Source organism: Macaca mulatta, chromosome 6 (assembly GCF_049350105.2).
Source record: "Macaca mulatta isolate MMU2019108-1 chromosome 6, T2T-MMU8v2.0, whole genome shotgun sequence".
Classification (NCBI taxonomy): Eukaryota; Metazoa; Chordata; class Mammalia; order Primates; family Cercopithecidae; genus Macaca; species Macaca mulatta.
Genome location: NC_133411.1, coordinates 185,043,976 through 185,067,362, shown reverse-complemented (window position 1 = coordinate 185,067,362; position 23,387 = coordinate 185,043,976). Strand labels below are relative to the sequence as shown.

Genomic DNA, 23,387 nt, shown 5'->3' with positions numbered 1-23,387 from the left:
TGCTGAGCTCACCTTGCACTGAAACAGGGTCCCTTCTCACCTTCCCTGCAACTAGTGTGGGGCAGCCATCCTGCCTGAAAGCTGACACTCCCTTCAGTCACGCAGGATTCTGGGCCAAATCACACTTGGCTAACAGCAACTACACGAGAACCAGCTGTCAGGCCACGCCCAGAAGCAGGTGAAAAGTAAGAGCTGATCTCTGTCCCAGCCAGAGAGACCAGGCCTGGGAACTACTCTGTGTCCGGCCTAACCCTGAAGTCCATCCCTGCCGATCATGTCCTCTCTGGGCCACATTGGCTATTTCGGGAACTCCTATTCTGTGCCTCTCATTTCTGGTGGTGCCACTGCCATCGACATACAGGAAATAGAGAAGACAAGAAACAACAAAGTAGCTTCTCTCTTCAGGCTCTCGGGAAGACGGGCAGACAGTGCTAACGCCGGCTATGAAGTCGGAGCTCGACCCATTCTCCCTCAGCTGGAATATGAACATCCCGGCCACGCCCAGGTGATGAACTGACTTCCTGATGTTGCACCTCGGCTGCCCCCGTGGCTCTGCTGCCCTCATGCCTTCCTTCTGCTCCTCCAAATCCTGTTCCTTTTCAGGCCCAGGCCAAGGCTGTACCTGCTCTCTCTCACAGAGCCCACTGGGCAGCTGTCTGGGAATTCTTAGAACCTCAGTGTTGGTAACGCTGATTTGTGCCTTTGATCACACATAGCAGAAGGCCCCGAATACCACACACAAAAAAACTGTATTCTAAAGATTAGAGATGACCAGGGGAATTGGGTTATGAGGAGATAGTTTCTGAGGTTAACGAGGGACATTTTAAAATCACACCAGCCTCATTGTTTTAAAATGTGGGTTAAGTATGGACACCTACAGAGCAATCAAATTCAACCACATACAACGTATTTCCACCAAAGGCAGGCTCCCAAAAGAAACTCAGTCCAGAACTGGGTTAATTTTATTTTCATATGACCTTAAGCCAACCACCTTGACTTGTTTTTTGCAAAGGCCTTCAGAAGCAAACAAAAAGCTTTGTCCACGGTGGGTTCAATGGGGACGTCCTGGAGCCTCTGCTGTCCCACAGCCACATTTGTCTCTCCCCACCTCGTAATGCATGAGTCACCCTCCATCCTCCTAGGAAGGCAAGTGCTCCCCCTGCCACTCACAGCCTAGGGCAAGCTCTTTGGTTACCTTTTCATGATGCTGTGTTTCCTGAGCACAGAACACGGAAACCAGGAGGAGGCTGCATGATAGAGGCTGAGCCTCTATATGACCTTGACATTATGTATTTTGGACACTCAAGAGTTACACCACATGAATTCAAAAAGACACGCAGCAACTGAATGTGCACAACCTCACCCTATCCTCAGAGAATGCAGTTGCTCCCAGGGACCACAGAATGTGACCATCATGCTCCATCTGGAACAAGCATTTCTCCCATCACAGCCTAGGTCCTCATTCATGAGAGGAAGCTCCACTCAGGCTGCCTGTCTATGGGAAGGCCAGCGAGGCAGTGGCATATTCCTCATCATCTGGGTGACTCATCAGTGTGAGAGCGGCTCCGCAATACGTACCCTTTTGTGGAACTCCCGAGGATTTCTGTAATGACAGAAAATAAATTGCTATGAGCATCAGACCATGCTGTGTCCTGTGTGCATGGGACTTTTCTTCACTTAGTGACATTAGAAAACAAGATGGAAACCGGTGTTCAAAGGAACCCAAAAGAAGAACAGAAGAAATCGACTCATACCAAAGACACAAATTTTTCTCAGAGGATGTTTCCACTCAAGTCCATGTTGGCTGGCAAGTAAGTGATTTTGTTCCAAAGAGAGAACAAAATTGGTAAGCCTCACTGCCCCACAATGTGTGACTGATGCTGTCATTTTCTCCCACTGTCTTAAATCAAGCTTCATTGGGGACAGACTCTCACAATTCCCCCCAAGGACATTGTGTAACTAATCTAAGATATATATTGTCAGATTCTCATATCTTAATTTAATCCAAATAAAATAAAGCTAAGAAAGCAACAGTTTTTCTCAGAGAAATGCGGGTGGCCTGACCTTCACATCCTCTGGGTCCTCCTCCTCTCCCTTGTCACTGGACCGCTCCTGTAGTAGATGCTCTGGAAGAATTAGGAGGATACAGAGTGACCGTCAGCACCGTGGTGGTGTTGCTCATGAACAATTCAGTGACATTACTTGAGGTGGGTGTGGGAGGAGGACAGCAGAACAGGAGAGAGGCAGGGAAGAAAGGGAATCAGGACCTTTGGCTTTCTAGCTCCAATTTTAAACAGGGCACACCAGGCATTGCAAACTGTGCGTCCCTGGCAGCCTCTTAGGGCTCCTCCCACCTCATCTGACCTGAGCTAATGTGCCCTCTTATTGATCCCTGCCAAAGTCATTTCCTCCTCAGAATCCACATGTGTTGCTGCTCTGCATATTATCCCTTTTAGAAGATTTTGTGCTGAATAAGAAGAAAGCTTTCATTAAAGAGATTTAATTCTAGCCAAAAGATTTCATTAACTAACTTTCTGTTATAAGGCAATTAAACCAAGATTTGAAAATACTCAATTATCCTGCCATTTCACGATGACCCCTACTTAGCATGTGATATTTGTCCTTCCACTCTTCTTTTTCAACATGATGTGTGTGCACCACGGAGTGCACTGCTCCTCATGCTCACACTGACTCCAGCATGGGGATAGCCTGTCATGGGGAGCAGCGAGGGGGGTGGGGAGCGGGCACTGACCCTCTCCAACCCAGCTCTGCAGGAGATTCCAGCAGGGAAAGTGGGTGCCAGGCTAACACCCAGGTTGATCCTTGAGATTTTATTGGATGCTATATCTTGGGATTGGGTTCCTCTGAATTTCTAAGACTTGCGGTGATTATCTCATTAAATACAATAGAATATCCCACTGATTATTGTCTGCATTTGAACAGGAGCTGAGGGATGATCTCACCGCTGTAGATCAAAAGCCTGTGGACTCTGTGTGTTTTACATTAATGATCACACTGAAGCCCACTGTACAATGTACCTGCTCAAACCAACGCTGGGTGAGCTGACCATTGACACCATCCAGTCATGATAGTGTTTGGGATCTGAATAGGTTTTCATTCTCCCACATGCACACACAAGTGCTGGAATAACTTGGCCTAGCAAGAAATTATACTAGGGCTTTGTGATAAATTCAGTGTAGTGGCTCATGGCATTAACCTTCTACTCATTCCCGACTTCACATGTGCTTCTTCCATTTAAAAGACCAAGAGCTTGGGAAATTCGTCTCTGCACCATGTTCATCTGAGGACTGGGGATAGTGAACTTTTATGTTCAGGTACAGCTGTGCTGGAGGATGAATGGGTTGATGTATGTAAACTGTGCAGTGGTGATGGAAATTTTCTTGAACATTGATCCTTGTGTTGTACTTTGAACATGGGAGTATGTTTTCTGGGGAAATGCACACACACTCCCAAAGACATCCACAATCATTCCATACACACTCTCTCCTCTGTCCCTCCCAACCCTGATGAACCACCCCACCTGACATGACACTGCTGCTTCCAGGGATGACAGTACCATGGTTACAGTTGTTTACTGGACTGCTAGTATTTTTTTAAACCAAACTTTCCAAATCTAATTTCTGGCAGAAAGCTCAAACCAGAGTGGCTCTTGAGCAAAAGCAGGCAAAACAGTGTCATCTTTGCAACACTAAGATTTTGAACGTAAACAGAGAGGTGATCCCAGAATACGTACCGTTCGCCAGTGTGGCTGGGTCCACCTGCATCTAGAGAAAAACAAAACACTATGAGGGTCAGACCAGGCTGTGTCCTGTGTGCACAGGCCTTTTCTTTACTTGTTGATATTAAAAAAACAGATGGTAAATAGTGGTTGAGACAATGGCCCTGATATCTAGAAGACATTCGTGGAAAGGCACGAGATTTTTGTGCAAGATTTTCAATTGTTTTTATTTGACAATTCCAAATACTTCTTAAAAAGGCATTTCTCTTGAGGAAAATGCCTGCTGACACACAGCTTGTAAATGTGGATGCCATCTGAAACCATTTTTTAGTGGATAATGAACTCTGATATTTGCCCACCAAGAAATTCTTGTCAGTCACCTATCGTGTACATGGTAAGATGTGTACATCTTAGTTCAATTGAAACAGAGAGAAACCGAGAGAAATTCAATTTCCATTTCAGAGGAAATAAGATGACTTTACCATGTGAACCCCTGTGGCTTCCTCCGAGGATGTCTGCCTGGGCACAGCCTCCTCCAGGTCTTCCAGGTCACCTAGGAAACAGAGTCACTATAAGCACATGAGCTCCACTGAGTGAATCCCTCAGGTGATCTTGGAGCTGTGGACCTGGGGCTGGCATGTGTGGAAAGGTGTGTTCACAGCACAGACTCAGCTGCTGCCGGTCCCTCCTCCATGGTGGTGAGGGAAGACAAATGGAGAAGGAAGGCATCGGGAAGGCCACAGAAGACAGCTAAGGCAACCTCTTCAACATGAAATAATCCATCTCAAACAGGGCACACCACATAGTGTTTCCCTGTAGCAACTCAGGGCTCCTCCTTCTTAATCTGACCTAACTTGTCCTCCCTTCTTTATCCCCTTGAGGTCATTTCCTCCCCAGGAGCCACATGTACTGCTGCTGTGCTTTTGTTCCTCCTAGAACTTTTTTGTTTTTCTTTTTTTTGCGATGGAGTTTCACTCTTGTTGCCCAGGCTGGAGTGCAATGGCGAGATCTCGGCCTACCACAACCTCCGCCTCCTGGGTTCAAGTGATTCTGCTGCCTCAGTCTCTTGAATAGCTGGGATTATAGGAATGCACACCCATTCCTGGATAATTTTGCAATTTTAGGAGAGACGGGTTTCCTCCATGTTGATCAGTCTGGTCTCAGACTGTTTGTTTATACCAAACTGCCTAAAACCTCATTTCTGTTAGGAAGCTCCAGAGAAATTCTCCAGCAAATGCAGGGTAAAAAGTGCCACCTTTCTGAAAAACTAAGATATTTCCTTAGCAAAAAACTAATCCCTGGGGTGTGGGGGGCAAGATGAGGGAGAGCATTAGTAAAGACCTAATGCACACGGGGCTAAAAACCTAGATGACAGGTTGATAGGTGCAGCAAACCACGATGACACATTTATACCTATGTTACAAAACTGCACGTTCTACACATGCATCCCAGAATTTCAAGCAAATTAAAATCAATAAAAAAAAACCCCAAAACACATACCTTCTTCCTCAAAGTGTACTCTTTTCTGCAATTAAAGGAAAGAAAAACATGATGAGAGTCAGACCACACTGTGTCCTGTGTGCACAGGTCTTTTCTGCATTGTTGACGTTAGAAAACCCAATGGAAATAGTGAAAATAGTCAACACGAGGGCCCCAAAATAAAGCCTAGAGGACACGTGGAAAGACACAAGTTTTTTTGGGCATGATTTTTGAGTTTATTTTCACTGCATGTTCATCACTATTTTCAAGAAGAAAGCACTTCTCCTATGGGAAATGTTTACCGTCATAGAGTTTTTAAGTGAACCTGTCATCTATAAATGCCATCTTGAATTCATTCTTGCTGGTAATAAACTCACTTTACAGCTGCCCACCAAGACATTCTGTAAGTCATCTATAATGTACATGGTAAGATCACCGTCTCTTATCTCAATTTATATAGAAACGAAGAGAAATAAAATTCCCACCTCAGACAAACCAAAAACACTTTACCTTCAATGAGTAAGGGAAGCTCTCAGATGGTACCTTGAGCAGACGATCGCACAACAAGCCTTCGTCGCTCTCTAGGAAACACAGAGTCGTTGTCAGCACACTGGATGCGCTGAAGGAATCCGTCAGGCAGATTCGGGCGCTAAAAACACGGAGCTGGCCCATGTAGACAAGGGGGGTTAACTACAAAAACGGACCTCCTGCCAGAGCATCCTCCTTGGTGATGAAGAAAGGTCAGTGAGACCATCACGAAAGCCATGGAAGACAGAGCCTTGGCAGCACACACAGGCACTGCCGATGCTGTGACAGTGTCTCTTCCTTCTCCCATGCATTTTGAGGCCTGGGAAATTTCCACTTTTCTGGTGAAATGTGACAATGTCATTTGTCTTTCCTGGGTCTACATATGCTTCTCCTGCACTTTCCATCCATTTTATTGAACTTCCGACATAGTTTTCATAAAACATACAAAATGTATTATTGTAATCATTCAGTGCACACTTCAGGAGAAGACACGAGCAGAACCGCAGGAGCAGAGAAGAGAAAACCTCACTGTTTGAGGAGCCCACGCTCTTCTCCCCTGACCCTGGATTACAACCCACCCAGGCACCTGGGTAACTGTGGGAACCCACAGACTATAGAAAATGAGCAGAAAGCCTTTGCACGCTTGTGCTAGATCTCACAACAGGAATGCAGGCATCAGAACATCACGGGGCCCAACATGGACTGCCCAGGGCTGAGCTCTGGGAGTAGAAAGAATGAGGAGGACACAGTCCCTGCCCTCCCGGTGACCAGCCATGGCTAGGATTCCTCCACCTATGAGTAGGAGACTACAGACTTTGGGACTGATGATTGCAAGTCTGTCTCAGAGAAACAGAGAAACTGATCTCCTATGGGTCACACGGGAAAGCTGCGAGGACCACCTAAACTCCAGAGCAGCCCCTCTCCCTTTGCTGAGCTCAGCTGCCTTAGAGCAGGGTCCCCTCCTCACCTCCTGTGACACTAGCATTGGGCAGCTGCCCTCTCTGGGAGCTGAGGCTCCCTCCAGTAAAACGGAACTCTGGGCCAGGCCACTCTGGGCCAATAGCAGCTACACAAAGACCAGCTGTCCGGCGACTCCCAGGAGCTGATTGTTCCAGCCACAGGGAGATCAAGCGTGGCAACTACTCCGTGTCTGACCTGACCCTCCAGTCCGTCCCTGCTGATCATGTTCTCTCTGGGCTAAGTTGAACATTTCAGGCACTCACTCCTATTCTCTGTCTCTCACTAATTTCTGATGGTGCCTTTGCCATCAATACACAGGGAGATGGAGAAGACAAGAAACAAGAAAGTAGCACCTCTGTCCAGGGTTTTAGGAAGATGGGCAATGTTCAGGCCAGCCATGAAGTCAGAGCTCAACTCCTCCCCTTCAGATGAGGCGTGAACGTCCTGCCCACACCCAGGTGATGATGTGGAACTGACTCTGCTGATGCTGCACCTCGGCTTCCCCATGGCTCTGCTGCCCTCATGCCTTCCTTCTGCTCCTCCAAATCATGTTCCTCTGCAGGCCCAGGCCAAGGCTGTACCTGCTCTCTCTCTCATGGAGCCCACTGGGCAGCTATCTGTGAATTCTTAGAACCTCAACATGGGTAACACTGATTTGTACCTTTAATCAGTCAGCAGAAGGCCCCCTGAGTAGCCACAAAAAACTATATTCTACAGATTAAAGATGACTCGGGAATTGGGTTATGAGGAGATTGTTTCTGAGGTTAGTGAGGGACCTTTTAAATTCACACCAACCTGATTGGTTTAAAATGTGGGATAAATATTGACACCTAAAGAGCAATCAAATTTGATTTATACACAATAAGTTTCCACCAAATGCATACTCCAAGAAAAAACTCAAACTAAATTTGGCTCAGTTTATATTCCTATTCACTGAAACCAACTGCGTTCACTTGTCTTTTTTTGCAAAAGCCTTCAGAAACAACCAACCTTTGTCAACAGTCGGTTCAATGGGGACATCATGGAGCCTCTGAGGTACCACAGCCAAGTTTGTTTTTCCCCATCTGTAATGCATGAGCCACCCTCCATCCTGCTAGGAAGGCAAGTGCTCATCCTGCCTCTCAGACCCTAGGGCAAACCCCTTGGTTCTCTTTACATGTTGCTGTTTCTGAGCCGAGGACACAGAAACCATGACTAGGCTGAGGGATACAAGGCGGAAACTCTACATGACCCTGGCATTATCTATTCTGAACCACATTATCTGATGGTCAATATGAGGCCTCAATGGAGAAAATTGGGGTGATTTCACCCCAACCCCACCTGCAGCCTCCTCTCTTCTCAGTTTCCCAGCAGAACTGGCTGTAGCACGAGGCTGCACCAGGCTGTAAATGCACAGGAAGGAGCCCCCCACTCTCCCTGCTCAAGATGGGTCGTGGAGGGTCACTTCTGAGGGCTTTGGTAGAAGAGGCTTGTAAAGGAGGGAAAGGGCTAGAGTGAGGTGTCATGACCTCTCCAATGGCAAGAGGAAATAGAAAGGCCTGTGAAGAGGTGAGGTTTATTAGAAAATAAAGTATAGCAGGGAATTCTGAAGAAAAAAATAAAATGAGCAGAGATCCTGATACAGTTCTGTTCTATGGGTGCCCAGTGAGAATTTCCTGGGTGTGGACAGGATTTCCTTTAGGTTAATTAACGTGTCCTGTGCATGAAATAAACTGCACACACTGGAAGCTTACAAGCCGATTTTTTCATGTGCCTGTAATAGGACCACAACGGTGACGGAAATCTCTGTTGAGAATGTGGACACTAGTAAATCTGGGGATATGTGGTACGGAAACCCAAACACACACACCCAGACACACTGACCGTGGCACCGCATGAATTCACAAAAGACATGAGCCGGCCCCGTGCACAGGATCCCACCCCACCTTCAGGGATCGCAGTTGCTTCCAGGGGCTGCAGAATGTGGCCACTGTTTCTTATCTAGAAAAATCATTTCTCCCATCACAGCCTAGGTCCTCATTCATGAGAGGACGCTCAGCTCCAGCTGCCTGTCTACGGGAAAGCCAGCGAGGCAGTGGCACATTCCTCATCATCTGGGTGACTCACCAGCATGAGAGGGGCTCCGCAATACATACCCTCCGGTGGAACTCCCGACGATTTCTGTAATGACAGCAAATAAATTGCTATGAGCATCAGACCATGCTGTGTCCTGTGAGCACAGGACTTTTCTTTGCTTAGTGACATTAGAAATCAAGATGAAAACCAGAGTTCAAAGGAACCCCAAAGAACAGAGCAAATGGACTCATACTAAAGACACAAATTTTTCTCAGAGGGTGTTTCCTGTCAAGTCCATGATGGCTGGCAAGTAACTGACTTTGTTCCAAAGAGAGAACAAAACTGGTAAGGCAAAGGCTCACTGCCCCACAATGTGTGGCTGGTGCTGTCATTTTCTCCCAGTCTTCAATCAAGCCTCAGTGGGGACGTACTCTCACAATTCTCCCCAAGGACATTCTGTCACTAATCTAAGATATACATGGTCAGATTCTTATACCTTAATTTAATCCAAATAAGATAAAGCTAAGAAAGCAACAGTTTTTCTCAGAGAAATCCAGGTGGCCTGACCTTCACATCCTCTGGGTCCTCCTCCTCTCCCTCGTCACTGGACAGCTCCTGTAGTGTATCAGTCAGAGCTAGGATACAGAGTGACCGTCAGCACCGTGGTGGTGTTGCTCATGAACAATTCAGTAACATTGCTTAAGGTGGGTGTTGGGGGAGGGTAGCAGGCACAGGAGAGATGCAGGGAAGAAAGGGAATCAGGGCCTTTGGGTTTCTACCTACAGGCCACCTCGTCAACATGAAATAGCCAGTCTCAAACAGGACACACCACGCAGTGCAGGCTGTGTTTCCCTGGCAGCCTCTTAGGGCTCTTCCTTCCTAATCACACCTGAGCTAACTTGCCCTCTTATGGATCCCTGCCAAAGTCATTTCCTCCTGAAATCCACATGTGCTGCTGCTCTGTATATCATCCCTTCTAGAATATTAAAGTGTGTAAGAAGCAACCTTTCTTGTAAACGGAGATATAATTCTAGTCAAAGTTTGCATTACTTTCTGTTACAAGGCAAATAAACCAAGATTTGAAAATACTCAATTATCCTGCCATTTCACGATGACCTCTACTTAGCATGTGATATTTGTCCTTCCACTCTTCCTTTTCAACACGATGTGTGTGCACCACGGAGTGCACTGCTCCTCATGCTCACACTGACTGTAGCATTGGGACAGTCTGTCATGGGGAAAAGCAAGGGGGTGGGGCGGGCATTGACCCTCTCCAGTCCAGCTCTGCAGGAGATTCCAGCAGGGAAAGTGGGTGCCAGGCTAACACCCAAGTTGATCCTTGAGATTTTATTGGATGCTATGTCTTGGGATTGGGTTCCACTGAATTTCTAAGACTTGCGGTGATTATCTCATTAAATACAATAGAATATTCTACTGATTATTGTCTGCATTTGAACAGGAGCTGAGGAATGACCTCACTGCTGTAGATCAAAAGCCTGTGGACTCTGTGTGTTTTACATTAATGATCACACTGAAGCCCACTGTACAATGTACCTGCTCAAACCAACCCTGGGTGAGCTGAGCACTGACACCATCCAGTCATGATAGTGTTTGGGATCTGAATAGGTTTTTGTTCTCCCATGAGCACACAGAAGTGCTGGAATAATTTGGCCTAGCAAAAAATTATACTAGGGCTTTGTGATAAATTCAGTGTAGTGGCTCATGGCATTAACCTTCCACTCATTCCCGACTTCACATGTGCCTCTTCCATTTAAAAGACCAAGAGCTTGGGAAATTCGTCTCTGCACCATGTCCATCTGAGGACTGGGGATAGTAAACTTAAGTTCAGGTACAGCTGGGGCGGAGGATGAATGGGTTGATTTCTGTGAACTGTGCAGTGGTGATGGAAATTTTCTTGAACATTAATCCTTGTGTTTTGCTCTGAACATGGGAGCATATTTTCTGGGGAAATGCACACACACTCCCAAAGACATCCACAATTATTCCATATAGACTCTCTCCTCTATCCCTCCCAACCCGGATGTACCACCCCACCTTACAGGACACTTTTGCTTCCAAGGATGACAGTAGCATGGTTAGAGTTGTTTACTGGACTCTTAGTAGTTTTTATACCAAACTTCCCAAATCTAATTTCTGGCAGAAAGCTCAAACCAGACTGGCTCTTGAGCAAAAGCAGGCAAAACAGTGTCATCTTTGCAACACTAAGATTTTGAACGTAAACAGAGACGTGATCCCAGAATACGTACCGTTCGCCAGTGTGGCTGGGTCCACCTGCATCTAGAGAAAAACAAAACACTATGAGGGTCAGACCAGACTGTGTCCTGTGTGTACGGGCCTTTTCTTCACTTGTTGATATTAAAAAAACAGATGGTAAATAGTGGTTGAGACAATGGCCCTGATATCTAGAAGATATTCGTGGAAAGGCACAGATTTTTGTGCAAGATTTTCAATTGTTTTTATTTGATTATTCCAAATACTTCTTAAGAAGAAGGCATTTCTCTTGAGGAAAATGCCTGCTGACACACAGCTTGTAAATGTGGATGCCATCTGAAACCATTTTTTAGTGGATAATGAACTCGGACATTTGCCCACCAAGAAATTCTTGTCAGTCACCTATCGCGTACATGGTAAGATGTGTACATCTTAGTTCAATTGAAACAGATAGAAACCGAGAGAAATACAATTTCAATTTCAGAGGAAATAAGATGACTTTACCATGTGAACCCCTGTGGCTTCCTCCGAGGATGTCTGCCTGGGCACAGCCTCCTCGAGGTCTTCCAGGTCACCTAGGAAACAGAGTCACTATAAGCACATGAGCTCCACTGACTGAATCCCTCAGGTGATCTTGGAGCTGTGGACACGGGGCTGGCGTGTGTGGAAAGGTGTGTTCACAGCACAGACTCAGCTGCTGCTGGTTCCTCTTCCAGGTGGTGAGGGAAGACAAATGGTAAAGGAAGGCATCAGGAAGGCCAAGAAGACAGAGTCTTAGTCATCTAGCTAAGGCAACCTCTTCGACATGAAATAACCCATCTCAAACAGGGCACATGACACAGTGTTTCCTGTAGCACCTCAGGGCTCCTCCTTCTTAATCTGACCTGACCTAAATTGTCCTCCCTTCTTTATCCCCTCGAGGTCATTTTCTCCCCAGGATCCACATGTCCTGCTGCCATGTTTTTGTTCCTCCTAGAACTTTTCTTTTCCTTTTTATTGAGATGGAGTTTCACTCTTGTTGCCCAGGCTGGAGTGCAATGGCGTGATATCGGCCTACCACAACCTCCGCCTCCTAGGTTCAAGTGATTCTGCTGCCTCAGCCTCCTGAATAGCTGGGATTACAGGCATGCGCACCCACTCCCGGATAATTTTGTATTTTTAGGAGAGACGGGTTTCCTCCATGTTGGTCAGTCTGGTCTCAAACTCCCGACCTCCGGTGATCCGCCCTCCTCGGCCTCCCAAAGTGCTGGGATTACAGGCATGAGCTACCATGACCGATCAGAACATTTTGTACTAGAAAAAAAAAAGCAACCTTTCTTCAAAGAGGAGACTTAATTCTATCCAAAATATTTTATGTATTCAGTAACCTTTTCTTTTAAAGAAGACTAAACCAAGATTTGAAAATACTCAATTATCCTACCATTTAAAGATGACTCGTACGTGGTCTGTGATATTTGTCCTTCTGCTCTTCCTTTGAACACAATGTGTGTGTGATATGGGGCCTACTGCTGGTCATGCTCACACTGGCTCTAGCACTAGGACAGCCCATCATGGGGGGCAGCAGGTGGGGGCGCTGACCCTCTCTAACCCAGCTCTGTAGAAGATTCCAGCAGAGAAGATGAGTACCAGGATAGCACCCAAGTTTTTCCTTCAGTTCTTATTTGGTGCTGTGTCTTGGGTATGAGTGCTGAACTGCAGCGTATGTAAGGCTTATGAAGATGATCTCATTAAATACAATATAACATGTCTGACAATTTTCTGCTTTTGATCAGGAGATGAGAAAATAACACAGCACTGCAGCCAAAAGCCTGACCTCTCAATGTCTATTTCCCATTTGTGACCACACCAAAGTCCACTATAAAATGTACTTATTCCTATGCTGAGTTATGTGAGCATTGCGAGAATCCTATATGAGAGACAGTGTTTGGGATTTCTGAAAGCCATCCAACTTCCATATGTACACCTAGGTGTTAAAACTCTCTGGCATAATGACAAATTATACCAGAACCATGTGATTACTTCCGAGTAGTAGCCCATGGCATCAACCTTCCAGTCACTCCTGAGTTCACCTCTACCTTTTCCACTGAAGAGATAAAGAGCTTGGCAAATTCATCTCTGCACTATCTCCATCTGCGTACTGGGGATATTAAACTGACCTTCAGCTACAGCTGTGGTGGAGGATAAATGGGCTGACTGACATAAGGTGTGCAATGGTGATGGAATTTTTATTTACAACACTCATCTTTGTGGTGGGCTGTGCACATGGAAGCATGCTTTCTGAAGAAATGTACAAATCCTCCCAAAGACATTCAAAATCACTATACACAGACTCTCTCTCCTTACACCTGCCCCCCACCTTGATGAACCTCATTCGATTTCATAAAAACGACACTGCAGCTAACAGGGACTATGTAGGATGGTCACCCCTCTTCAGTACACTGTTAGTAATTTCTTCCCAAACTTCATTTCCAATAGGAAGCTCCAATGAGAGCGGTTCTCCAGAAAAAGCAGCTAAGAAAGTGTCACCTTTCTCAACACTAAGATTTTTCCTTAGCAAAAAGGTGATCCAAGAATACGTACCATTTGTTTCTGTGAATGGCTCTGCCTGCATTTAGAGAAAGAAAACACCATGAGGGTAAGATCATGCTGCCTGTGTACACAAGTCTTTTCTAAACTTGGTGCTACTAGAAAACCCAATGGGAAATTCAGGTGGAGGCAACAGCCACAAAAATAAAGCCTAGGAAACACCTGTAGAAAGGCACCACCTTTTTGCGCAAGATTTCAAAGTTTAGTTTTAAATTCATAATTTTCAAAAAGGGTTTTCTCCTGAAGAAAATGCTGCTGACATAGTTTGTAACTGAAGCTGTCATCTATGAATGCCATCTGGAATCAGTTCTTAGCTGGTAATGAATTCTCATTTTACATTTGCCCACCAAGAAAATATCTAAGTCATCTATAATGTACATGGTAGTGAGATTTTCCTATCTTTATTCAAGTGAAATTGAAAGAAACCTAGGAAAATGAAATTCCCCTTTCAGGGAAAGAAAGGACAACTTACACTGACAACAGTGAGGACCCTCTCAGTGGATGCCTTATGTGGATATACAGCTCCAAGCTTCTCTTGATGATCTAGGAGACATAGGGTAAGTGTCACCATATGGATTCCACTGAGGGAATCCCTCGGGTTTATTGGGTGGTGTGCACGTGAGGCTGGCATGTGTGAAGAAGGTGGGTTACCCCAGATGGAGTTGCAGGCCCAACCTCCTTGATGGTGAAGGCAGGCAAATGAGACCATGAGGAAAGCAAGGGAAACAGAGCCTTGGGCCTCTAGCTAAGGCAAGCTCATCAATGACACACAGCTGGTCTCAAAGACGGCACACCATACGGGGCAGGCTGTGCTTCCCTACAGCGTCTCAGGTTCCTCCTTCCTAATCTGACCTGAGCGTACTTGCCCTCCCTTTGTGATCCCTTCTGAGGTCATTTCCTGCTCAGGATCCACATGTGCTGCTGCTGTCCATCATCCCTCCTAAAATATTTCGTACTGCATAAAAGCAACCTTTCTTCAAAAAAACTTAACTCTAGCCAAAAAATACTATGACTTCACTGAACCTTTGATTCAAAGAGAATTAAACCAAGATTTGAAAATATTCAATTATCCTACCATTTGAAGAGGACCTGCACTTAGCTTATTCATCCTTCCACTCTTTCTTTTCAACACAACGTAGGTGTCCCTGGAGTCAGCTGCTGCTCATGCTCACACTGACTCCAGCACTAGGACAGCCCATCACGGGGGGCAGTAGGTGGGGGGCTAACGCTAACACTCTCCAAACTAGCTGTGCAGGAAGTCCCACCGAGGGGATGGACACCAGAAGAACACCCCAGTTCTTCCTTGAGTTCTTATTCTGCACTGTGTATTGGATGTGTGGGCTGAATTAGGGCACATGTACACTTGTGGCAATCATGTTATTAAACATAGGAGAATATGTCCCTGATTGTTGTCTGCCTTTTTTTTTTTTTTTTTAGATGAAATCTCACTCTGTTGCCCAGGCTAGGGTGCAGTGGCAGGATCTAGGCTCACTGCAACCTCCCTCTCCCATGTTCAAGTGATTCTCCTGCCTCAGCCTCCTGGGTAGCTGGGATTACTGGCACCTGCTACCACACCCAGTTAATTTTTGTGTTTTTAGTAGAGACAGTGTTAGCCAGGCTGGTCTCAAACTCCTGACCTCAAGTGATTCACCTGCCTCGGCCTCCCAATGTATTGGGATTACAGGCATGAGACACCACACCCTGCCTATTCTCTGCTTTTAAACAGGAGCTGAGGAATAAACCGACCACTGAAGCAAAAGCCTGTGACCTCTCCATGTATGTTTCACATTTCTGACCACACCCAAATCCACTGTAAAACATACCCATTCTAATCCTGGGTTATGCGACCATTAAGACCATTCTACGATCATAGACAGTGCATAGAATTTCCGTATGTATTGTACTTCCACATGCATACCTAGGTGCCCAAAGTCACTGCCAGGCTGATGAGTTATACAATGGCTGTGAGATCGATGCAGGACAGAAGTCCATAGAATCAACCTGCCAACCACTCCTGATTTCACATTTCCCTCCTCTACTGAGAAAGCCAAGACTTTGAGAAATTCATCTCTGCATAACCAGTAACTTAGGACTGAGGATATTAAACTTCAGACAGCTGTGGTGGAGAATCAATGGGTTGATTTATGTAAAGTGTTCAGGGTGATGGACTACTCTTTTTTTTTTTTTTTTTTTTTAAAAAAAAAAAAACATATAATCCTTGTGTGGTGCTTTGAACATGCACAAAAACTCCGAAAGACACAATCACTGCCCGTCGACTCTCTCCTCCATACCTCCCAAACCTGATGCACACCACCCTTTCATGTAAGGGACACCACTTCCTGCAGAGACTACAGGAAGATGGTCACAATTCTGTCACAACGTCTTACTGTTTTTTATACCAAATTGCCTAAAACCTCATTTCTCTTAGGAAGCTCCAGAGAAATTCTCCACCAAACGCAGGGTAAAAAGTGCCACCTTTCTGAAAAACTAAGATATTTCCTTAGCAAAAAACTAATCCCTGGGGCATGAGGGGAAAGACGAGGGAGAGCATTAGAATAAATACCTAATGCCTGCGGGGCTAAAAACCTAGATGAGGGCTTGATAGGTGCAGCAAACCACTGTGACATATTTATACCTATGTAACAAACCTACACGTTCTACACATGCATCCCAGAATTTCAAGCAAAATAAAAACAATTAATAAAGTAAACCCATAACACATACCTTCATCCTCAAAGTGTACTCTTTTCTGCAATCAGGGAAAAGAAAAACATGATGAGAGTCAGACCACACTTTGTCCTGTGTGCAAAGGTCTTTTCTGCATTGTTGACATTAGAAAACCCAATGGAAATAGTGAAAATAGTCAACACGAGGGTCTCAAAATAAGCCTAGAGGACATGTGGAAAGGCACAAGTTTTTTTTGTGAATGATTTTCAAGTTTATCTTCATTGCATGTTCACCATTATTTTCAAGAAGAAAGCATTTCTCTATGGAAAATGCTTACTGTCAAAGAGTTTTTAAGTGAACCTGTCATCTATAAATGTTATCTTGAATTCATTCTTGCTGGTAATAAACTCTCACTTTACAGATGCCCACCAAGACACTCTGTAAGTCATCTATAATGTACATGGTAAGATTACCGTCTCTTATCTCAATTTATATAGAAACGAAGACAAATAAAATTCCCACCTCGGACAAACAACAAAGAGTTTACCTCAACAGAGTCTAAGAACCTCTCAGGTGGTATCTTGAGCAGACGCTCAAACAACAAGCCTTTGTCGCGCTCTAGGAAACAGAGTAATCGTCAGCACGTTGGGTGCACTGAAGGAAACTGTCAGGCAGACTAGGGTGCTAAAAACACGGGGCTGGCACATGTAGACAAGGGGGGTGATGCACTACATTTTTTTTAAACCATTCATCTTTGTGTGGTGCTTTGGACATGCACAAAAACTCTCAAAGACACTCACAATCACTGCCCGTAGACTCTCTCCTCCATACCTCCCAAACCTGATGCACACCACCCTTTCATGTAAGGACACCACTTCCTGCAGAGACTACAGGCAGATGGTCACAAATCTGTACCAAAGCCTTTCTGCTTTTTATACCAAACTGCCTAAAACCTCATTTCTCTTAGGAAGCCCCAGAGAAATTCTCCACCAAACACAGGTTAAAAAGTGCCACCTTTCTGAAAAACTAAGATATTTCCTTAGCAAAAAACTAACCACTGGGGTATGAGGGGTGAGACGAGGGAGATCAGTAGAATAAATACCTAATGCATGCAGGGCTAAAAACCTAGATGAGGGGTTGATAGGTGCAGCAAACCACCATGACACATTTACCCCTATGTAAGAAACCTGCACATTCTACATATGCATCCCAGAATTTCAAGCAAAATAAAAATAAAAAAAAGTAAACCTACAACACATACCTTCTTCCTCAAAGTGTACTCTTTTCTGCAATCAGGGAAAAGAAAAACATGATGAGAGTCAGACCACACTTTGTCCTGTGTGCACAGGTCTTTTCTGCATTGTTGACATTAGAAAACCCAATGGAAATAGTGAAAATAGTCAACACGAGGCCCCCAAAATAAAGCCTAGAGGACATGTGGAAAGGCACAAGTTTTTTTTGTGAATGATTTTCAAGTTTATTCTTATTGCATGTTCACCACTATTTTCAAGAAGAAAGCACTTCCCCTGTGGAAAATGCTTACTGCCGAAGAGTTTTTAAGTGAACCTGTCATCTATAAATATCATCTTGAATTCATTCTTGCTGGTAATAAACTCTCACTTTACAAATGTCCACCAAGACATTCTGTAAGTCATCTATAATGTACATGGTAAGATCACCATCTCTTACCTCAATTTATATAGAAACCAAGAGAAATAAAATTCCCACCTCAGACAAACAACAAAGAGTTTACCTCAACAGAGTCTAATAACCTCTCAGATGGTATCTCGGGCGGACGTTCACACAACAAGCCTTTGTCACGCTCTAGGAAACAGAGTAATCGTCAGCACGTTGGGTGCACTGAAGGAATCCGTCATGCAGACTAGGGTGCTAAAAACACGGGGCTGGCACATGTAGACAAGGGGGGTGATGCACTACATTTTTTTTTTAAACCATGAATCCTTGTGTGGTGCTTTGGACATCCACAAAAACTCTCAAAGACACTCACAATCACTGCCCGTAGACTCTCTCCTCCATACCTCCCAAACCTGATGCACACCACCCTTTCATGTAAGGGACACCACTTCCTGCAGAGACTACCGGAAGATGGTCACAAATCTGTACCAACGTCTTACTGTTTTTTATACCAAACTGCCTAAAATCTCATTTCTCTTAGGAAGCTCCAGAGAAATTCTCCACCAAACACAGGTTAAAAAGTGCCACCTTTCTGAAAAACTAAGATATTTCCTTAGCAAAAAACTAACCACTGGGGAATGAGGGGTGAGACGAGGGAGATCAGTAGAATAAATACGTAATGCATGCAGGGCTAAAAACCTAGATGAGGGGTTGATAGGTGCAGCAAACCACCATGACATATTTACCCCTATGTAAGAAACCTGCACATTCTACATATGCATCCCAGAATTTCAAGCAAAATAAAAATAAAAAAAAGTAAACCTACAACACATACCTTCTTCCTCAAAGTGTACTCTTTTCTGCAATTAGAGAAAAGAAAAACATGATGAGAGTCAGACCACACTGTGTCCTGTGTGCACAGGTCTTTTCTGCATTGTTGACATGAGAAAACCCAATGGAAATAGTGAAAATAGTCAACAGAAGGGTCCCAAATTAAACCTAGAGGACATGTGGAAAGGCACAAGTTTTTTGTACATGATTTTCAAGTTTATTTTCACTGCATGTTCACCATTATTTTCAAGAAGAAAGCACTTCTACTATGGAAAATGCTTACCGCCATAGAGTTTTTAAGTGAACCTGTCATCTATAAATGTCATCTTGAATTCATTCTTCCTGGTAATAAACTCACTTTACAGCTGCCCACCAAGACATTCTGTAAGTCATCTATAATGTACATGGTAAGATCACCATCTCTTATCTCAATTTATATAGAAACGAAGAGAAATAAAATTCCCACCTCAGACAAACCAAAAACACTTTACCTTCAATGAGTAAGGGGACCTCTCAGATGGTACCTTGAGCAGACGATCGCACAACAAGCCTTCGTCGCTCTCTAGGAAACACAGAGCCGTTGTCAGCACACTGGATGCGCTGAAGGAATCCGTCAGGCAGATTCGGACGCTAAAAACACGGAGCTGGCCCATGTAGACAAGGGGGGTTAACTACAAAAACGGACCTCCTGCCAGAGCATCCTCCTTGGTGATGAAGAAAGGTCAGTGAGACCATCATGAAAGCCATGGAAGACAGAGCCTTGGCAGCACACACAGGCACTGCCGATGCTGTGACAGTGTCTCTTCCTTCTCCCATGCATTTTGAGGCCTGGGAAATTTCCACTTTTCTGGTGAAATGTGACAATGTCATTTGTCTTTCCTGGGTCTACATATGCTTCTCCTGCACTTTCCATCCATTTTATTGCACTTCAGACATTGTTGTGGTAAAACATACAAAATGTATTATTGTAATCATTCAGTGCACACTTCAGGAGAAGACACGAGCAGAACCGCAGGAGCAGAGAAGAGAAAACCTCACTGTTTGAGGAGCCCACGCTCTTCTCCCCTGACCCTGGATTACAACCCACCCAGGCACCTGGGTAAGTGTGGGATCCCACAGACTATAGAAAATGAGCAGAAAGCCTTTGCACACTTGTGCTAGATCTCAGAATAGGAATGCAGGCATCAGAACATCACGGGGCCCAACATGGACTGCCCAGGGCTGAGCTCTGGGCTGAGAAAGAATGAGGAGGACACAGTCCCTGCCCTCCCGGTGACCAGCCATGGCCAGGATTCCTCCACCTATGAGTAGGAGACTATAGACTTTGGGACTGATGATTGCAAGTCTGTCTCAGAGAAACAGAGAAACTGATCTCCTATGGGTCACACGGGAAAGCTGCGAGGACCACCTAAACTCCAGAGCAGCCCCTCTCCCTTTGCTGAGCTCAGCTGCCTTAGAGCAGGGTCCCCTCCTCACCTCCTGTGACACTAGCATTGGGCAGCTGCCCTCTCTGGGAGCTGAGGCTCCCTCCAGTAAAACGGAACTCTGGGCCAGGCCACTCTGGGCCAATAGCAGCTACACAAAGACCAGCTGTCCGGCGACTCCCAGGAGCTGATTGTTCCAGCCACAGGGAGATCGAGCGTGGCAACTACTCCGTGTCTGACCTGACCCTCCAGTCCGTCCCTGCTGATCATGTTCTCTCTGGGCTAAGTTGAACATTTCAGGTACTCACTCCTGTTCTCTGTCTCTCACTAATTTCTGATGGTGCCTTTGCCATCAATACACAGGGAGATAGAGAAGACAAGAAACAAGAAAGCAGCACCTCTGTCCAGGGTTTTAGGAAGATGGGCAATGTTCAGGCCAGCCACGAAGTCAGAGCTCAACTCCTCCTTCAGATGTGGCGTGAACGTTCCGGCCGCGCCCAGGTGATGATGTGGAACTGACTCTGCTGATGCTGCACCTCGGCTTCCCCATGGCTCTGCTGCCCTCATGCCTTCCTTCTGCTCCTCCAAATCATGTTCCTCTGCAGGCCCAGGCCAAGGCTGTACCTGCTCTCTCTCTCATAGAGCCCACTGGGCAGCTATCTGTGAATTCTTAGAACCTCAACATGGGTAACACTGATTTGTACCTTTAATCAGTCAGCAGAAGGCCCCCTGAGTAGCCACAAAAAACTATATTCTAGACAATAAAGATGACTAGGGGAATTGGATTATGAGGACATAGTTTCTGAGGTTAGTGAGGGACGTTTTAAAATCACAACAGTCTGATTGTTTTAAAATGTGGGATAAGTATTGATACCTACAGAGCAATCAAATTTGATTTATACACAGTAAGTTTCCACCAAATGCATACTCCAAGAAAAAACTCAAGCTATAATTTGGTACCATTTATATTCCGATTCACCAAAACCAGCTGCATCCACTTGTTTTTTTTCAAAAGCCTTCAGGAGCACACAACCAACCTTTGTCAACTGTCGGTTCAATGGGGACATCATGGAGCCTCTGCGGTACCACAGCCGAGTTTGTTTTTCCCCATCTGTAATGCATGAGCCACCCTCCATCCTGCTAGGAAGGCAAGTGCTCATCCTGCCTCTCAGACCCTAGGGCAAACCCCTTGGTTCTCTTTACATGTTGCTGTTTCTGAGCCGAGGACACAGAAACCATGACTAGGCTGAGGGATACAAGGCGGAAACTCTACATGACCCTGGCATTATCTATTCTGAACCACGTTATCTGATGGTCAATATGAGGCCTCAATGGAGAAAATTGGGGTGATTTCACCCCAACCCCACCTGCAGCCTCCTCTCTTCTCAGTTTCCCAGCAGAACTGGCTGTAGCACGAGGCTGCACCAGGCTGTAAATGCACAGGAAGGAGCCCCCCACTCTCCCTGCTCAAGATGGGTCGTGGAGGGTCACTTCTGAGGGCTTTGGTAAAAGAGGCTTATAAAGGAGGGAAGGGGCTAGAGTGAGGTGTCATGACCTCTCCAATGGCAGGAGGAAACAGAAAGGCCTGTGAAGAGGTGAGGTTTATTAGAAAATAAAGTATAGCAGGGAATTCTGAAGGAAAAATAAAATGAGCAGAGATCCTGACACAGTTCTGTTCTATTGGTGCCCAGTGAGAAGTTCCTGGGTGTGGACAGGATTTCTTTTAGGTTAATTAAAGTGTCCTGTGCATGAAATAAACTGCACACACTGGAAGCTTACAAGCTGATTTTTTCATGTGCCTGTAATAGGACCACAACGGTGACGGAAATCTCTGTTGAGAATGTGGACACTAGTAAATCTGCGGATATGTGGTACGGAAACCCAAACACACACACCCAGACACACTGACCGTGGCACCGCATGAATTCACAAAAGACATGAGCTGGCCCTGTGCACAGGATCCCACCCCACCTTCAGGGATCGCAGTTGCTTCCAGGGGCTGCAGAATGTGGCCACTGTTTCTTATCTAGAAAAATCATTTCTCCCATCACAGCCTAGGTCCTCATTCATGAGAGGACGCTCAGCTCCAGCTGCCTGTCTACGGGAAAGCCAGCGAGGCAGTGGCACATTCCTCATCATCTGGGTGACTCACCAGCATGAGAGGGGCTCCGCAATACATACCCTCCGGTGGAACTCCCGACGATTTCTGTAATGACAGCAAATAAATTGCTATGAGCATCAGACCATGCTGTGTCCTGTGAGCACAGGACTTTTCTTTGCTTAGTGACATTAGAAATCAAGATGAAAACCAGAGTTCAAAGGAACCCCAAAGAACAGAGCAAATCGACTCATACTAAAGACACAAATTTTTCTCAGAGGGTGTTTCCTGTCAAGTCTATGTTGGTTGGCAAGTAAGTAATTTTGCTCCAAGGAGAGAACAAAATTGGTAAGGCAAAAGCTCACTGCCCCACAATGTGTAGCTGGTGCTGTCATTTTCTCCCACTGTCTTAATTCAAGACTCAGTGGGGAAGAGACTCTCAAAATTCTCCCCAAGGACATTGTATAACTAATCTAAGATATATGTTGTGAAATTCTGGTATCTTAATTTAATCCAAATAAGGTAAAACTAAGAAAGCAACAGTTTTTCTCAGAGAAATCCAGGTGGCCTGACCTTCACATCCTCTGGGTCCTCCTCCTCTCCCTCGTCACTGGACAGCTCCCGTAGTGTATCAGTCAGAGCTACGAGGATACAGAATGACCGTCAGCACCGTGGTGGTGTTGCTCATGAACAATTCAGCAACATTGCTTAAGGTGGGTGTTGGGGGAGGGTAGCAGGCACAGGAGAGATGCAGGGAAGAAAGGGAATCAGGGCCTTTGGGTTTCTACCTACAGGCCACCTCGTCAACATGAAATAGCCAGTCTCAAACAGGACACACCATGCAGTGCAGGCTGTGTTTCCCTGGCAGCCTCTTAGGGCTCCTCCTTCCTAATCACACCTGAGCTAACTTGCCCTCTTATGGATCCCTGCCAAAGTCATTTCCTCCTGAAATCCACATGTGCTGCTGCTCTGTATATCATCCCTTCTAGAATATTGAAGTGTATAAGAAGCAATCTTTCTTGTAAACGGAGATATAATTCTAGTCAAAGTTTGCATTACTTTCTGTTACAAGGCAAATAAACCAAGATTTGAAAATACTCAATTATCCTGCCATTTCACGATGACCCCTACTTAGCATGTGATATTTGTCCTT

At 45.3% G+C, this 23,387-nt stretch overlaps 1 protein-coding gene across 1 annotated transcript in view; it reads right to left on the bottom strand.

The window, feature by feature from the left end:
* The window catches only part of LOC707623 (uncharacterized), a 48,560-nt gene that overhangs the window by 22,798 nt on the left and 2,375 nt on the right, over nt 1-23,387 (bottom strand). The window contains exons 4-23 of the mRNA XM_078004378.1: nt 22,808-22,875; nt 22,318-22,342; nt 19,204-19,274; nt 18,717-18,741; nt 18,000-18,070; nt 17,508-17,532; nt 16,794-16,864; nt 16,304-16,328; nt 14,052-14,122; nt 13,574-13,598; nt 11,498-11,568; nt 11,029-11,059; nt 9,329-9,396; nt 8,842-8,866; nt 5,729-5,799; nt 5,240-5,264; nt 4,222-4,292; nt 3,755-3,785; nt 2,065-2,126; nt 1,579-1,603 (exon numbers count right to left, since the gene is read on the bottom strand). Coding sequence (XP_077860504.1) covers nt 1,579-1,603; nt 2,065-2,126; nt 3,755-3,785; nt 4,222-4,292; nt 5,240-5,264; nt 5,729-5,799; nt 8,842-8,866; nt 9,329-9,396; nt 11,029-11,059; nt 11,498-11,568; nt 13,574-13,598; nt 14,052-14,122; nt 16,304-16,328; nt 16,794-16,864; nt 17,508-17,532; nt 18,000-18,070; nt 18,717-18,741; nt 19,204-19,274; nt 22,318-22,342; nt 22,808-22,875 — 957 coding nt within the window. The remainder of the gene's footprint in view (nt 1-1,578; nt 1,604-2,064; nt 2,127-3,754; nt 3,786-4,221; nt 4,293-5,239; nt 5,265-5,728; nt 5,800-8,841; nt 8,867-9,328; nt 9,397-11,028; nt 11,060-11,497; nt 11,569-13,573; nt 13,599-14,051; nt 14,123-16,303; nt 16,329-16,793; nt 16,865-17,507; nt 17,533-17,999; nt 18,071-18,716; nt 18,742-19,203; nt 19,275-22,317; nt 22,343-22,807; nt 22,876-23,387) is intronic.